We start from the raw sequence: 18,480 nt of genomic DNA, 5'->3' as shown, positions 1-18,480 counted from the left end.
TGGGGGCTTACTTATAATTTTATTGTCCAAAATCATTTTTCAACTAAAAGTGAATTTGATTAATTTTACAAGTTGGAGATTTAAATTGGAACTATTTAAAATAAAGGGACTCAATTACAAGTTCTTATATCATAAGAACAAATCATCCTTTTATAATACATATTTGGAGTGATCATAGAAAGAGAGATTCACACACAAAACATATAACGTCTAAAATAGTTTCACGATCTCTTCTCTTCGATTCGATCGATCGATCACATTCCAATTCCATTCCAACAGATTCACTTCAACTCATCGATTGATCGATCGATCGATCACATTCTAATTCCATTTTCATTTCTTCTGAGCTTCACTTATGGCTTCCATAAAGTCCGTAAACAGATCGGCATCAGTCGCTTTCGCGCCTGAAGCACCTTACATGGCTGCAGGAACAATGGCTGGAGCCGTTGATCTATCGTTCAGTTCATCTGCAAATCTCGAGATCTTCAAGCTTGATTTCCAGTCTGACGATTGTGAGTTACCGTTGGCTGGAGAGGCCGCGACTTCCGAACGTTTCAATCGGTTATCTTGGGGGAAGAATCCTGGTGGAGCGGAGGAATTCTCTCTTGGATTAATTGCTGGTGGTTTGGTTGATGGTAGCATTGGTCTATGGAATCCTCTAACGCTGATCCGGTGCGTATAATTAAGAATATTTTTTATGTATTGATCGTAAAAAAAGAGGAAATACTCATCCTTTTGTTTTTATTGATGAATTTCAACTTATGGTGACTGTTCTTATGGATAGAAGTATTTGTTTATGCTTGTTTTATTGTAAAAAAAGTACATTCAAAGGATGCAAATGTGGGTTTAATATGATTAATAGTCACAGCTGATTACATGATTTGGTGTTATGAAAAAATTGTAGCCTTGTAATATATTAGGAATCTTCCAATTGCTTATTGTTATTGCTTTTTTACCCAACAAACTACTCTGACATGTCGAATTGTTTGCTTTATGCATTGATTTACGTGTCTTTTGGTCTATTCCAGTTCCGAGGCTAGTGAAAGTGCTCTTGTATCACAACTCTTAAGACATAAAGGGCCTGTAAGTTTCTTCTCTTGCTTGCCTATATCCATGTTAGAATTTTGTTTACAATGTGTTTGCTTAGAGAATGACGTGATTGTGCTTAAATTTTATTTGTTCAGGTCCGCGGTTTGGAATTTAATTCCCTTACACCAAACCATCTTGCTTCTGGTGCTGATGATGGTGAAATTTGTATATGGGATATAACAAAACCTGTAGAACCCACTCACTTCCCTCCTCTCAAGGTATGTATGTATGTTTCTTACTGCTTATGGTGCATTTATAGCTTTGAAGATTGCCAAGCTACAGTGCTGGTGCTCATATTCTTAGAGTCATTAACCTTTGTGTTACTATACATGTCTTTTGGCTGTCTGCTAAATTTAATCTGGATCCTACTACAAATTATCTATGTTGTTTCTTTATGCAGGGTAGTGGATCTGCTACGCAGGGTGAAATTTCTTTTCTTTCCTGGAACAGAAAAGTGCAACACATATTAGCATCAACCTCATATAATGGAACAATTGGTGAGGATAATTATACTTCCATGTTTTCTGATTGGAGAAGTATTTATAATCTTTGTTTTTCTTTTCAGTTGTTTGGGACCTAAAGAAACAGAAGCCTGTCATTAGGTAAGACATCAAATACCTGTAATTTTGTTGGGTGATTCGGTTCGATGAGAGTTAGAAATTAAGAGTGCTTGAACTGACTCAACTATGAAATGGACAGTTTCTCAGATTCAACTAGAAGGCGTTGCTCTGTCCTACAATGGCATCCTGATGTTGCCACACAACTGATTGTTGCCTCCGATGATGATAGTTCTCCTTTTCTCAGAGTAATTTTCAGCATTTGTGAGTTTCCTTCTGTGAGAGTATGTTTACATGAATATATTCCTCATATATCTGTTTATGCTTTTTTTTCAGCTATGGGATATGCGGAATACTATGACACCAGTTAGAGAGTTTGTTGGCCATACTAATGGTTTGTGAACAATGAAATTCTTGCTGCCTCCCCTTTGAATTGTGATGTCTGTGGGCTTTGTCTAAAATAATTCTGTTCTATCATCTAGTTTCAGTTCCACTTTACTTGAATCTATTTTTGTTTTGGAATTGGGTCATGAATGTCATACCTGGGTTACATTTCCTTATTTTACATTTCTTTGGTGTCATAGATATGCGGAATACTATGATGCCAGTTAGAGAGACTTTTGGCCACACTAATGGTTGTGAACAAGAAATTCTTGCTTCCTCACATTAGAATTTTGGTCTGTGGAAAATAATTCCGTTTTATCATTCTGAGTTTCAGTTCCCTTTTACTTGATTCTATTTCTCTTTTGAAATTGGGACATGAATGTCATACCTGGGTTACATTTCCATATCTTCTTTTCTATTGGAGGGGCTTGTAGTTGTCTATGATTCAGATATAATCCAAGACATGCTTCATGGTGAAACATGCACTCATATTGGTATTTCTGCATTAATGCATTTTTCTCCTTCGCTATCAAAATTTCCTTGATACATCTTGAAAAAGGATTCCCAAGATTGTTCCTTTTCTATTCAATAAGAGCAGAGACTATGTATTGCTCATAGCAGTTGCAAACTTGTAAATGATACTTGGGTTCATAGCGATGTCATGGTGTAAATAATACTTGGGTTCATACATTTCCTTATCTTCTTTTCCTTACTTCAGTGTTCTCCCCTTGTTTTCCACCAGGTGTCATAGCAATGTCATGGTGTCCCAATGATAGTTCTTATCTGCTGACCTGTGCCAAAGATAATCGTACTATTTGCTGGGATGTTGTTTCTGGAGAGGTACATATCTTAGACTGAGACACCTAATGGATTTCTTTACATTCTTTGCCTTCAGTGGAAGCAGTTCTCAGACTCGTCTGTGCAACGCTTATTGACCAGGGTTTGATTTTGCTCGCATTTAGTAGGGGCTTGTAATGTTTGTTTCACTGTTTTCATGGGGGCTAATTTTGTTTTACATGTGCAATTTCATTTAGATTGTCTCTGAACTTCCAGCTGGAACTAACTGGAACTTTGATGTGCACTGGTACCCAAAGATACCTGGAGTCATATCAGCATCCTCATTTGATGGCAAAATTGGCATATACAATATGGAGGTCAGTTTTGTTGGCTTCATTTGATCTTTATCACTAGTCAACAAATTTTGTGATTGCTTCTCAGAACAGGTTTCCCATATAAAAGTTAATGCAATGCTTTCCTTCTATTTTACCTAACCTCTATTGTTACACTTGAATGGAATGTCTATAGGATCAGCTATTATTTTCCTATTTTCTTATTTCCCTGGCTTTCTAAGCAGGCTTATGGTCGTTATGGTGTTGGAGAGGGTGATTTTGGTGCTGGTAATGTACTCTTATATCTTTTCCAAGCTTTAAAAGTATTCCGTTCATTTCTCAGCATTGAATCTGATTTACAATGTCGGATAATTTCTATTTTGATTGTTCTGCATCTGTCAATTGTAAAATCAGTTAATTATACATGAATGATCTTCGTTGATGAAGTGTCTTTAAATTGAATCTAAATTGTATCGTAATAAACTTAGTCGCATCATTTCCTACCCATCAATTGATTTTTACTTGATGTGTAAAGTAAAAAAGCTCCCGGTTCAGTTCCTGGACTATTTAACTACTATGCTGTAGCATTCTCATGTTTGACTGCAAGTTCCTGGTTCAGTTCATCTTCATGTATGGTAACATACTAGCAAGTGCTCCTTGAACTAGGACCCTAGGGCTTGGCCATTAGAAAAAAGAAGATAAGGTTAGATGTTGCCATAAATGTGGTGTTCACAAGAACACGTCAGGATGCATCATGCTCCTGTAAAAGTACCTTGGCAGTTATTGAACAAGTAGCTTGTGTTGACACTTCACCATGGTTTATGCGACATTCACGTCGACTGTGGATTAATGAAAAAGATTTTCTCCTTAAAAAGAAGCTTGTGTTGACACTTCTTATTTCTTAATCAAAGGTGGTGGGTGGACAAGAGGTCGAGGACTTTTTATCTCCAGATACTGGCACTATACTGTCAGTAACATGGACTAGATGAGATGTGGGTCTAGATGTGAGCTTAGCTAGTGATGTTAAATGGCTAGAGCAGCCAAAAATGTAAGGGGCAAGATATGCCACTAAATATCTCCATAATTCTTGGTTTGAAGACCTCGTTGTCCCAACTTTATTGACCCATCCTTTTCATTTGTGAGGAGGATGTTTGTTGGTACTAAAAGTCATGTAGCCCAACAATTTATGTCACCTTGTAAGTCTAACCTCAAGTTCATTGTCTAACTTGTAAATGATCCGGAGTCAGGAACTTGTCAAAGTAAGAATCCTGATATCTTTTTTTGGTAATGTTGTTAGTTCATGTTTTCTCAGTTTCTTTATGTGGTAGCAGATTATACCTTTTTTGTTGTTTTGACTGCCTTAGTTGCTAGTTTTTAATGGACCTAGGTGTATTGTGTGGTTATTTTCTCTGAAAGATATTGCTTGTTTTCAGCACCAATGAGAGCACCAAAATGGTACAAGCGTAAATCTGGAGTGTCCTTTGGATTTGGTGGAAAACTTGTTTCGTTTTCTTCCAAGGATGGTCCATCTGGTGGTTCAGAGGTAGGCCTCTTTGCATCCACATTGCACATTTATCTATTGATGATTGTATGATATTATCACTGAACTCTGCTCCAGGTTTATGTCCATAACTTGGTTACAGAACAAAGCCTGGAAAGCCGTTCATCTGAATTTGAAGTTGCAATACAAAACTGGGACAGATCTTCCCTAAGGCTAATATGTGATAGAAAATCTCAGGAGTCTGAGTATGTCCCTCTATGAAATATTAACTATCTCCCCCAACATTTGGCATGATCCTCTCCTGTAAAAAAAATCTATTTGGAATAATATTTTGTCACAATCACGATCTCATTGGAAAATCGCCAAAGTTAGAATTGAAAGTGATTTTTTTTGTGCATTGTCATTAGATTACTATTTTGATCATGATCCTTGTTATAGTGTGATTTTTGTTGCTTCGTTTTGGTGTAAAAATCATATTCTGCGTCATGATCCAAATTATCGAGTAATTTTTTGTTTTATTTTGGTTTAGAAGTTTTTTTTCTTGATAATGATTAGATTATTATTTCGATCATGATCCATGTTATAGTGTGATTTTTGTTGGTTCGTTTAGTATACAAATCATTTTCTAAATCATGGTCCAAATTATATTGCAATTTTTTGTTTAACTTGGTATTAGAGGTTTTCTCTTGATAAATTTTAGTTCGATACATAAAATTAATTATAAAATATGTTTCATGTTTTTGGATCATTATCAGATTATTGTATAGATGATTGTGATTTTTGACAAATATAACAAATGTAGATTTTCCAGAGATCATGACAACATGAAAAAATTGATACTGAAACAGCCCATTATAGTTAAAAGAAGCAAACCAGAAGGGATATTGAGCTGAAATGACCTGATGCATAAATTGTCTAAGCAGGTCCAATGACGAGAAAGAAACATGGGGCTTTCTGCGAATTATCTCTGAAGAAGGAGGAACAGCAAGGACAAAACTACTAACACATCTTGGTTTTAGTTTACCAGTTGAAAAAGATGATGAACAAACTGATCTCTCCCAGGAAGTTAGTACTCTTGAAATTGAAGATAAGGTAGCAGATTTAGTTGGTTATGCGATGGATCATGGAGCGAGTTCCTTCCCCACTGACAACGGGGAGGATTTCTTTAACAATCTTCCAAGCCCTAAAGCTGAAACACCAGTCTCAAGGGATAAGTTAAATGTAGGGGAATCTCTTACTAGCATTGAGGAAATAGAACCAGAAACGGATGGAGAAGAAGGGGAGGAGAATACTGACACATCATTTGACGAGGCTATCCAACATGCATTAGTTGTTGGGGATTATAAGGGTGCAGTTACACAATGTATCTCTGCAAATAAAATAGCTGATGCTTTAGTTATTAGTCATCTTGGTGGTTCTTCCTTGTGGGAGAGCACCCGTGAACAGTACCTAAAGATGAGTCGTTCTCCTTATTTGAAGGTTAGTTTACTTGGATTTAAAGATGTTTTTTCCCTTTTCTTGTCAATCATTTTATTATTCTCTTTACATTGTAAGTTGAGCTTAATCAATGTTTCAACTAGAGAGTAATACTCATTTTATATTATCATTACAGATTGTCTATGCAATGGTGAACAATGATCTGACCAACCTTGTGTGCACGAGGCCCTTGAAATCATGGAAAGAGATTCTTGCTCTACTTTGCTCCGTAAGTTGCATTGACCAAAGAATGTGTTTCGTGTAATTTAAGGACTTAAGGTAGAATTATGGTTGATAGATAGGATTTGTCTGAAGCCATAGATTAGAAATAGAGAGAAAGGTCATGAGAGGCCAGAGAGAATCTGAGAGATGAGAAGAGAACAACTGTTCTTTAATTTCTTTCAACTTAACTTTCAATTAGAATCTCATAGTTATTTATTTATATACAATTGTTCCATTTACTTGTATCAACAGTACTTCCCTAACCCTACCCTACTTATTTACATTCCTAACAGAATGATGCCACATTGTAATTTTCATAATTACTCTGTACATAGACAGATGTTGTCTTTTCTGATATTTTGATCAGAAGGACAGGAAAAAGTAGGGTTGCATTTCCATCCAGAAAGATGAAGCCTGCAAACTCCTTGATATCATAATGGTTTTAACATAAAAAAAGGACATTGTCACCTAATTTGTTCTGGACAGAACATCTTCTTCATATATGAAATCCATGTATCAAGATAAATGGTGAAAGTAGAGCCTTGTTTGATCTGGGGTTATTTGAATAACCAACTGGTTATTTCCAAATAACCTTGTTTGGCGTAAGAAGTGGGTTATTTGGGTAAAATGGCCAAAATGTCCTTATTATTTAATATATTAAACTGTTATACAAAATAAAGAAAGGGTAATTTGGTATTTTGGCAGATTAGAGAATCCCAAATAACACATCAAACAAGGCCTAGGAACATAATACTGATATTCTTCCCTTGTCAATATATGAATAATGAATCAATTCAGATCTTGTTATTGTACTTTATGCCTTTTCATAGTGTAAGCTTACCTCCTCACTCATAAACAGTTTGCTACAAAAGAGGAGTGGACTTCGCTTTGCAGTGCACTTGCTTCTAGGCTTATGGCTGCAGGCAATATTCTTCCTGCTACTCTCTGTTACATATGTGCTGGGAATATTGATAAGACTGTAGAGATATGGTCTTGGAGTCTTAGCAAAGAGCTTGAAGGGAAATCGTCATATATTGACCTTCTTCAGGCAAGTGTACTTGCTCAGGTAATCATGCAGAAAACACTGATAAAAATCTGAACTAAACATATGTTTTATTCTTTCAGAATTTGATGGAGAAGACAATTGTTCTTGCTTTGGCTACTGAGCAAAAACAATATAGTACTTCATTGTGCAAGCTTGTTGAGATATATGCTGAAATATTAGCAAGTCAAGGTCTTTTATCTACTGCTATGGGGTATCTGAAACTATTGGGATTGGAAGAATTATCACCTGAACTCAGGCTTTTGCAAGAGCGTATTGCCATGTCTATTGAAAATGGTCTGTATCTACTGCTTTATATTAACTTTGGAACTTCATGTTCAATTATAATGGAATTATCATTTTTTTACAATGATTGGCAGAGAAAGAAATACCTCCATCACAAACTGCAACTGAATATGGTGGAGTTCAGCCAAATTTTGGTATGGGCAACTCTTCTTCATATTATCAGGTGACTTCCCTTTTCTGTACATCACTTATGTTTCAACTGAATTTATGTGTAATTGCTATTGCTTATGAACCCTTCTTCTCATTCTCCATCTGCATTGTAGGAATCAGTACCATCTCACCTGCAAAATGGTCAAGGCGGTTCTTATGTTAATAACTATCAACAAGTCCCGGGTGCTTCATATGGTGCAGGATATGGTGTGCCTTCCCCATATCAGCCCGTGGCACAAACTCCAATGTTTCCATCCCCTGCATTACAGGATTCACAAGTAAGCCCACAATTATTTAGGGTATGTTTGATAAAAACTGAAATATTAAGTGTTACATGTTCAATACTGAATTTTAAGTGCCCAATTAGTCATAAATAGATGTTGAATAAACTAAAGGAAAATATCTTAATTTTAAGTATTTGCTATGTAAGTAGATTTGATCAAATGTGAAACTAAAGTCGGGAGAGTATTGAAAGACTATTTTAACCTTATAGTAACGTAATTTAATTAATTTACGTGAGATAAAGTTGTCTTTTGTATGCTTTTACTATATTATCGAGTTAAATCATTCATAGCTTGCCAAATTAAGCTAGATTTTCTTGCTTCATATTTTAAACTTAATTTGAGCTTAATCTGAATAATTAAGTGACTTTAGATAATAGTTATCAAATGAATTTAATTGAAGTAATCACTTAATAATTTTGTTTAAGTGATAAAGTTGTGTTATCAAACAATGCCCTACTTTGTGTTTGAGTTCTATGCAATTGACTAATTTCTTTTGCTTATAACTAGAAGCATTTTGGTGAAAGATATTTGTTTCTTGTAATGTACAAGGGTTGCCTAAACAGGCTTGTTCTTCATTTAGAATTACGATAACTCCCCTAATGAGAATTATGTGCAGAACTTTTAGTAGAGAGCTTGTGAATTGCTATTCGATATGCTTCCATGGGTTTCTGCTCCATTTTACTTTTCTAGTGCACTATGAATATGGTGTTAAGCAATAACTTCCTGTCTGAAATGGAATCTTTTTCCTTTTTTAAGAAAAAACTTTATGTTTCAGATGCAATTTGCTCCTCCACCTGCCAATAATCTGTCTGCTGTCAAAACTTTCAATCCTGCATCGCACTTGACGTTAAGAAATGCTGAACAGTACCAGCAGCCACTGCCCACGTTGGGTTCCCAGTTATATCCTGTATGTACACTTTGGCCTTGTTTAACATGTTATAAAAAAATAGGTTATTTAAATACCCATTTGGAAACACTTTCTGAACGAGAAAACGTTTATAATTTTTCTTTAAAAATAACCCACTTCAAAAAGGCCTTTTTGTTTTTTAATTTGTTGGATAGATTATTGATCTGAAATATTCATAATTGTTTTTTTTAAGGGGACCGGGATTCCTGATTATACTACTGGTGATAGTCCAGTGGCTTCAGTCACATCTCAATCTGGTCCAATTCAAGGTCATCAAATGCCTCAGGTCTTCACTCCTGCTTCTGCACCACTAGGGTTTATGCCAGTTCCAAATAATGGAGTTCAAAGACCAGTAATGAGTCAAACACAACCACCCAACCCAATTCAGTCAGCTGTGGTGCCAACTGCCACGGCTCCTGTAGCTCCACCACCGACAGTACAGACGGCTGATACTTCAAAAGTGCCTGGTATTAATTACTTGTTTTAATCATTTCTAATATTCAGTAGAGTTTAGATGATATCTTCTTTCACACACTGTTATCAATTTTAATTTATTTAGGCCTTGCTTGATGTGGGTTATTTGGGAATTGAGATTCTGATTTACCCTAATTGAGAAAATTATAATATATTAGTTGTGATAACCCACTAAGGTAGCTCAAGTAGCCAGAGTGATTCCTAAGAAACCAAAGGTCACGATTCAATTCTCACTTAGAACGTCTTAAGTTGAAGTGGATGTCATAACTATGAGGGTCATGCTAGCTTTCTGATTTATCATAATAAAGGAAAATCAGTATAACTTATTATGAGAATAATATAACAAAAACACATATTTTTTCTCGTTCTAAAAAATACCACAAACTCACTAGCCATTCATCAGTCACTTTATTCTTCAATCAAATCATTTAAATCCTCAACTAAAATGCCCTTAATTTATTGTGTAACACTTTTAAAATATTAATACAAAGGATATTTTAGTTATTTTACCCCAATAATTCACTTTTTCATCAAACACTCTTAAGAACCCTACATTGACGTCAACATCTGATGTTATACTTGTCTATCAATTTTTCTTCAAGGTTACAAACCTTTATAACACTCTTAAGAACCCTAAATTGGGTTTGTATAAATTGAGAGAAAGGGGGATAGAAGAGATGAGAATTAGATAATATATTTCTTGTAATATCAAAGAACTATGACCTTATTTATATAACTAAAACCTAATTAAAGATAACTCAAAAAGATTAACATATTTATCCTAACCAACTGATAATATTGCAGTCGCAATTCATGAACTAGTTTATTAGTTACCAAACTTGATTGTTAAAAACAAATCCTAACTATAATAATGATCTTAATCTTTTAACTAACCGGCCACATTTCATCGCGTGATAAGACCCTTATCTCTATTTTGTATCGAAAAGACATACTTAAAGGTTTTTCTATACATTTTTTTTACATTACTGATCTAGAAAATAATTACTGTATAATGCTTCTAGTTAGAGTCATTATTGACAAATAATTCTGATATGATGTAATGCTTATTGCTTCTAGATAGAGTGTTACAAAATACTAATGCATATTTTAACCTGTGTTTTCAGCTCACCAGAGGTCTGTTGTTATAACTTTGACAAGATTGTTTAACGAGACATCAGAAGTACTAGGAGGATCGCGAGCTGTACCTGCTAAAAAGCGTGAAATAGAAGACAACTCGAGAAAAATTGGTGCCTTGTATGCAAAGCTTAACAGTGGAGATTTATCGAAAAATGCTTCTGAAAAGCTTGTCCAAATCTGCCAAGCTTTGGATAATGGGGATTTTAATGCTGCTCTCCAAGTTCAGGTAATTTTTTTCCCCTTTCTTTTAGCAATTTCTCGGTTTCTATACCAGATATTCAAATCAAAACTCTCACAAATGTTACTACACTATTTGTTTCTATCCATTTGGAACACTTATGAATCTGGGTTTGGACAAGAAAAAGTCCAAAATTTTACTTGGAAACACTTTTTTTCTCGTCTAGAAAGTGTTTCCAAATGGGCTTATGTTTTTGGATTTTGTGAAAACAGTCAAACTGGTTTTATTTTTTGAAAATTTTAGGGAACTTCAAGCGTGGAAAGGATAAACCTTAATTGAGGAAAATTAACCCTAAAGTTATATAATCTATGTATAACCTATTATGAGAGTATCCATTTTAAAAGTCCCACAGATACATCTGACTTTAGGACACTCGAAAACTAGGAATCCTCTCTAGTGAAACCTGTGGTTTCGTTTTGATAGCCGAGTCAATTATTGGTGTTATGTTAGGAATTTTTTATTTTTTTCTGTAAATGTTTAAGTGCAACTTCTTTCAATACAAACCGTTAGAATGGGTCTCAGGTTCGAATTCGATTCCCACTAAGAATATCTTTGAAGTCTGTTATCAGTATCCTTCAAGGATGAAGATTTTAGTCTAATTCACATAATACTCTTTAATTTCTTTTCTTTTTTAAATTCAACCCTAAGAAAGTAGTTAGCATCACTCACCCAAGTTGTTTATCAAATTCGATTCTCATCATAAAAAAAACATTGATTGAAGTGAGGGATCGTGACAACATATACGAGATTGATTGTAACGATGATGTTTATTTAACCTCGTGTACACAGGTTCAACTTACAACAAGTGATTGGGATGAGTGCAACTTCTGGTTAACGGCTCTAAAACGCATGATCAAAACAAGGCAGAATGCGAGATGATGACGACGATGATGATGATAATGAATTAACTGTCTGTAACAAATCATCAAATTTTTATTGATTGAGGTTATAGTTAGAGAGGTTTTGGATTCAAATAACCTTAATTCATTGTTGACAAGATGAATAAGAATATTTTTGGTTGTTTTAGAATGTTTCCAATATCAGTTGGTAAAACATAGATATGGGATATTACTACTGTTGGATTTATTTTCTGGGTTATTGTTCAATTCATACTTTCTCCTTTATTATCTTAATTTAGGACTTACTTTTTAATTGGAATATTTGAGACCTTTGATCTTTATACTATTTTTATACAGAAATACAATAGAAGTTTGATAATTTTTTAGATATCCACACAACTTTATAACCTAATTTTAATTGATTTTGATATTAATCAAACAATGTTAAATATATTAACAATTTCAAACAAATTTTCTTATTAAACAAACACAAAAATATGATTTATTAAATTAATTTGTATATCATCATTTTAGTTAATATATTTTAGTAATAGATTTAATAGACTCAAACATTTTTTAAATTATATATATATATATATTAAAAATGATAAGAAATCGTTTAAGAACATAAATAAATCATGACATGAAAAAAATATGTTACTTAATATGTTACCGAGCTCGTATGTTACTTAATAGATTATCGAACTCGTAAATCCTTGAGAAAAATGATTAATTGTCCGATTGACTCTACCGACTTTTCAAAACGGATCTAAGAAAACGTAATAATAATAGTATTATGAATAATATATATCGAACGACTACGAGTATTAAAAGTTCGACGATTTCTCTTCAACCAGATATGTCTGTCATATTAGTCGCATTAATCTAATTTTTTTAACAACTATTCAAAGACTCGAACATCAACTTGACAATGCAAAAGTAAGTGAGTTGTCAATTTAACTTTCTCGTGACACATACGACTAACTATAATACAACATTTTTTCATTCACATATCATCGGTAAGATTTTCAATCGTAAATAATTTTTCATCCAAAAAATGAGATCTTGGATGGAATCTTTGATTCGCAAAGTTTCTCCCAACAAAAATGATATGAAATCATTTTAACGAACAAATTGTAGCAATGCCTACATGAAAATTATCAATATTTTGTCAATGCATAACGTCTTGTTCAGACGGAGACACTTGTTTGCGTCAAACCAAAAGTAAAAACTATATTATGAGACAAACTCTTCATAATAATTAATCTTCTTTTATATATTTAATGCTACATTTTATTTAATATACTCTAGTATATCGGTTTTTATCGTATGAAAATCATATTGAAGGCTGATACATAGTTACTCATAGTAAAAGTAAACAAGTAATAAATTCAATTTAATCATATAACTTTAAAAAAATATTGAGTTATTCAACAAAGATATGTAAATATGTGAATGGGAAATGTACTTGCCATTTTCTCTGACCTTCACCGATAATTTCGGGGAAAAGAAAAGGGAGCACCTTTTAGTTTCTCTAGGGACAACAATGCCAAGACAAATAGAGGAATTAACCTTTCTCATTTGTACTTTATCAATTTTTTTATTCTTTTACTATAAAATAAATTATTTATATATATTTGGTTCATAAATTCTTTTGTAAAGTATAATCGTGATGTCCGAGTTTTTGCATAGTTGTTAATGAATGAGAAATATATTTTTGTGTTTTGAGTTTGATTTTTATTTTATGAATGAGCCAATGTTTCGGGGACTCATTCTGACTGAAACAAGGGACGGATTGCATAATTGAGTCTGAGAATGATGCAATTGATTATGACAAATTTACATTCGGGTTATTATTCTAATTATTTTTTAGTGAACTATCTTGTTGGAGAGAAATCATTAAACTTTCAATGATTGTAATCGTCCGATACATATAATTCACAATGTTATTATTATCACACTTTCTAAAAAAAATTCAAAATGTCGGTGGAGTTGATAGGGAAACTTAATCGTTTTTTTTAGAACCTACGAGTTCGATAACCTATTAGGTAACGTGATTGTATTCTTTTTTTATGTCATATTATGTTATTATTTTTAAATGATTCTTATCATTTTTAATATACATACATATTTTAATATATATACATTCGATAAAATTATTTAAATAAATATATCTAACAACTCTACTAAAAATTGATAATGGCTATAATTACTAGTGAACCTAGTTAAAATTTTAACAACCTATCTATTAGTTAAAGTTTGAGGCAACAAACATAACATATCTAAATAGTTGAGTTTCTATCTATATTATCTTTTGGTGGATTATTTGGCTAGAAAAGAATCAGTGTACGTTCAATGATTGTATTCGAGTCGGTATAAGAGATTATCACCCTCTTAAAATCTTTCGTACATTTATTTTGTTGTACGTACCCTAGTATCTTTGTTTTTCTTTTTCTCTTTTATTTTTTTTTCTTTCTAATATCATTTTTTTTTTTCAACAAATCACATTTTTTATTTATCATGAACTTTTTTTTTTTAATTATCATAAGAAAAAGTGTATAACTATAAAATTCGATTCACCACATTTATTTAGTATTTTTTTTTTTTTTGGTACATTTAAAAAATATATATGATTAATTATAATTCCGGACTTGACTAGTGTGAAAAGCTAATATGTATTTGGTCAAAAGTCCACCTCCCCTTTCCTTAAGATTGCATTTGTACATTCATATTATTGACTGTTTTTGTTATTACTATTTTTAATGTTATTTTTATTAAAAAAAATGACTTTTATTACTTTTGGTGTCTAAAAATGGGCATATACCTAATTCATTAAGACAGCGGATAGCTTAAATAAGAAGAGTATTAATAGGATAGCTAAAAATGATGTCATTTCATTTTTATTTTTTAATTACTATGATATAAGTAATTTTATTTTTGTTATGTTTGTCCATACTTATATCATTTAAAATATGATCTCAATTACAATTTTTTTATAAATAAAATAAAAATTAAACTCGGAACATCATATTTATAAAATAGTGGATTTTATAGAACAAAACAACTAACAACAAAATAATTCATTTGGTAATAATTGATCAAAATTTGAATGAGAAATAGTCCTTATAACTTAAGACTTTCTTTGGAATAATCACGGTCATGTGACAATTCAAGGTGACGGGTTGTCAAAATAGTTGGTTGAGCGATACTAACTTGAACCTGACATATTTAGTAATTCGAGTCAAAATCTCCGACATGAATCTATCTTAATTGACCTGAACTTAACCCATTTAACACAATTAATCTGACTCAACTCGAATTCAACTCGAGTTAACCCGATATAATTAATATCACATCTTTATTTCAGATTAAATTGACGTCAACATAAAATAAAAATAAAACTAAATTACAAATCCGTCTAAAAGAATCTTACAAAAAAAACTTAACAAAAGAAAAATATAAACGAGTTGACGAGTGTACTTTTAGTCATTTAAGGTCAACCTCATTTTAACCTGTTTATTAATCTTTATTAATCAGGTTAAACAAGTTAATTTGATTTCGACCCAAACCCAAAAATACATGACTCTAACACGATGTTTTCGTGTTCAGTTCGGATCGTATTTTCGTGTCGGTCAGAAATTATCTGCCCTACTTATACATTGTATCACTCAATTTAATAATAAAAATATTTTTTATTTCAAAATAATATTATATATTAATATCATTTATGTCATTTTACTGAAAATCACACATATCAAAATAGATGTAAATCATAACTTTTTTAAATAACCCACGTCTAAGATATTATTCAAGGGTAAAAGTAAAATTTCGATCAAAACGTTATCGAAAAAATGAATGTGTAGGGTAACGCTAGTCTCGAGAATAAACCCGAACAATAAATAAATAAAAGTGAGTTCTATCCCGCCAAACCTTGCTTAAGTCTAAGTCCAAAAGCATAATCACTTTTTGATGTCAACTCTCCATAGAAGAAGAAAGAAGACTTCATTACTCATAATAAATATATGAATTGCTAAACCCTAAATTCAAAATCAATCTTCAATGGGTTACCTATCATGTAAAACACAATCATCATCCATCAATTCCATTATCTCCAATCATCATCATCAAATCGAAATCAAAGAATTTCAATTCAGAGAACTCGAAATCGCCACCAATGGTTTCTCCGATCAAAATCTAATCGGAAAAGGTAGTCACGGTCATGTCTACAAAGGTATACTCAAAGGAGGCCAAATCATTGCAGTAAAAAAGGCGATAATCGTCGATTCTTCCAATCATGGAATCGAAAATGAAATCGAGATTCTCTGTAAGTTGAGAAACCCTAACCTAGTTAATCTCGTCGGATTCACCGCCATTGATCGTCGTTGTCGCCGATTGCTTGTTGTTGAATTCATGAGTAATGGAAATCTGTACGATTTTATGCATTCGAAGAATTCACGATCGCCGAATTGGGGACGAAGAATTCGATTATCTTTGCAGATTGCTAAAGCAATTCATGGCCTCCATTGTTTGAATCCTCCGGTAATTAATGGGTTCTAACTCTTCATATATTCTTATGATTTAATTAGGGTTTATATTCATAACTTTTATTGTTACAAGCTTTTATTTTAAATACTATAATTTTGGAAATACATTATTAAACTTAATTCAGATAAAGAAATATGTTTATTAATTCTTTTGAAATTATTTTTTTAATATGTTTTCGATTCAAATTGATATGTTATGGTTGTTTTTCTATTGCGAGATATTTGTATTTTATTCGAAGTGATTCTGTTTAAAACACTAATAAACACAATTAAATATAAAATATTATTAATATATTTTTTTATATTTTACAAATGTTTTAATTTTATTTTTTTATAATAATATAAATTTTTAATATTTTCATTTATTTAATATTAATATTAAAAAATCCATTTAATTTTATTAAAGAAATTTATTTCTTTTCTTATATATAGAGGTGTCTCATGAATTTTTTTAAAATTGAATAGGATGGGAATAATAGTAAAAAAATTCTCATCCTAATTATACGACGTTCACTCAAAACTTAAGACAATTCATGATAATATTACTTAATTTGGTTTTGATTTTAACGGGAATAAAATATAAATTAATTATATTTATAAATTTATTTAATATTTTCTATTTATATTAGAAAATAAAATTAAAAAAATGGTTTTGCTAGTTTATTGTATATTAAATATGGTAAAGAATACATTTTTATATTTTTGAAGCATCACTGTCACTTTCAAATTATTTCAACTTCTTACATTTGTTTACAATAACTGTACCAAATATCTCAAATGAAAAAAATAATTATATTTCAGTTTAAATGCAGTGAGAATAAGTCTCAAAATTAGTAATTACTATGTTATTAATTCCGTCTGATATTAAATTTTATTTTGTTCAAGGTCATCATCCTTGTAAAAATAATTTAATTTTAAATTTTAAAAAATAATAAAAATATTCTAAAACTTTGAGTGTGCTACATAAAACTTTTTATTGTGTTCAATTTATATATACCCTTTATTATCTTCTCTAATGTCTCAAATGAATAAATTAGTCGTTTTCTCTACAGATAATTCATCGCGATATCAAGTCTGCCAACGTTTTGATAGATCGTAATTTCAACGCCCGACTAGGTGATTTCGGACTTGCTCTACGATGTGGAGAAAGAGATGTTTATCGTCTTCGCTCTACCCCTCCAGCGGGAACAATGGGATATCTCGATCCCTTTTATGTGACACCAGATAACTTGAGCACAAAAATAGACGTCTTCAGTTTCGGAGTTCTTTTGTTGGAGATTATAAGCGGTAGGAAGGCAATAGATGTCAGACATTCGCCATCTTCGGTTGTGGATTGGGCAATACCGTTGATTCGTCGGGGGAGGATTTTGGAAGTTTTTGACCCGAGAATCGAGCCTCCGAAGGATCCGAGAGTGAGAAAGAATTTGGCAGTTATTGCAACTAAATGTGTGAGGTCTTGTATAGAGAGGAGACCATCGATGAAGGAGATAGTTGAGAGTATTGATGAATTGTGCAAATTTGTTCCTCTTCATTCATGGAACGGAATTGGGAAGCCGTGTGCGATGATTGAAACGATCGAAGGAGTAGTTGAACGGAGGAGCTTCGACAGGTTGAATGCGAAAACTCTTTCAAAAGTCGGAGATTTGATGGTTAAAGAATGTAAAGTTGTTGAAGTGCAATAATTTAATGTTCAAGTCAAATATAGGTAACAATTCAAAACTCTTACAACAATTTATTATGTCTAAATTATTATATTTAGGATCTTATTTCTATATAAGTTTTTTATCCATATGTTTTTTTAATATAGATGTTTTTATTGTTTACATGGTTTTAGAGAGTCACAGTTATAACCTCATTTCAATTCAGTAAGGTTTTATTAAAAATCGATACATAGGGTGACCATTTAAACCAACTACTATCCCGGTTTTCATCCAAACAACCACACTCAAGGCATAGTATTTAACGGAAAAAATTTGACAAATATACCTAATAAAAAAATTGTTTGATTATATTAATATTTGTATACTTAATTATTTTAAAATTAGGTTAAACATAACAAATATAAATGATTTGATATATAGGGTTAGACATCCAAACAATTATCAAACCACTCAATTTTTGATATATTTAATGTGGATAGATATAGAGTCTTAATTGAGTATAACCAACTTATATAAAAACCCAATTTAAATTTATCCAAAAAAATCATCCCCACTGAATC

The 18,480-nt window shown here is 32.1% G+C and overlaps 2 protein-coding genes across 2 annotated transcripts; both read left to right on the top strand.

The window, feature by feature from the left end:
- Positions 1–181: 181 nt before the first annotated feature.
- Positions 182–12,003, top strand: LOC124943991 (protein transport protein SEC31 homolog B-like). The gene is made up of 22 exons (XM_047484450.1): positions 182–672; positions 1,029–1,083; positions 1,185–1,307; positions 1,490–1,586; positions 1,655–1,691; positions 1,789–1,894; positions 1,983–2,040; positions 2,773–2,870; positions 3,065–3,184; positions 3,385–3,427; positions 4,573–4,682; positions 4,758–4,885; positions 5,564–6,119; positions 6,253–6,345; positions 7,198–7,386; positions 7,464–7,677; positions 7,761–7,849; positions 7,950–8,114; positions 8,896–9,027; positions 9,221–9,494; positions 10,626–10,864; positions 11,666–12,003. The coding sequence occupies exons 1-22, from the start codon at positions 356–358 to the stop codon at positions 11,753–11,755; spliced, it is 3,333 nt and encodes a 1,110-aa protein (XP_047340406.1). The 5' UTR covers positions 182–355; the 3' UTR covers positions 11,756–12,003.
- A 3,727-nt stretch (positions 12,004–15,730) lies between these two features.
- Positions 15,731–17,971, top strand: LOC124942644 (serine/threonine-protein kinase-like protein At3g51990). Its single transcript, XM_047483186.1, has 2 exons — positions 15,731–16,254; positions 17,312–17,971. Exons 1-2 carry the CDS (start codon positions 15,775–15,777, stop codon positions 17,939–17,941), a joined length of 1,110 nt encoding a protein of 369 aa, XP_047339142.1. The 5' UTR covers positions 15,731–15,774; the 3' UTR covers positions 17,942–17,971.
- Positions 17,972–18,480: the final 509 nt, after the last annotated feature.

The sequence above is a fragment of the Impatiens glandulifera genome, chromosome 6 (assembly GCF_907164915.1).
Source record: "Impatiens glandulifera chromosome 6, dImpGla2.1, whole genome shotgun sequence".
NCBI lineage: Eukaryota > Viridiplantae > Streptophyta > Magnoliopsida > Ericales > Balsaminaceae > Impatiens > Impatiens glandulifera.
This window is presented reverse-complemented; position numbering and strand designations above follow the sequence as displayed.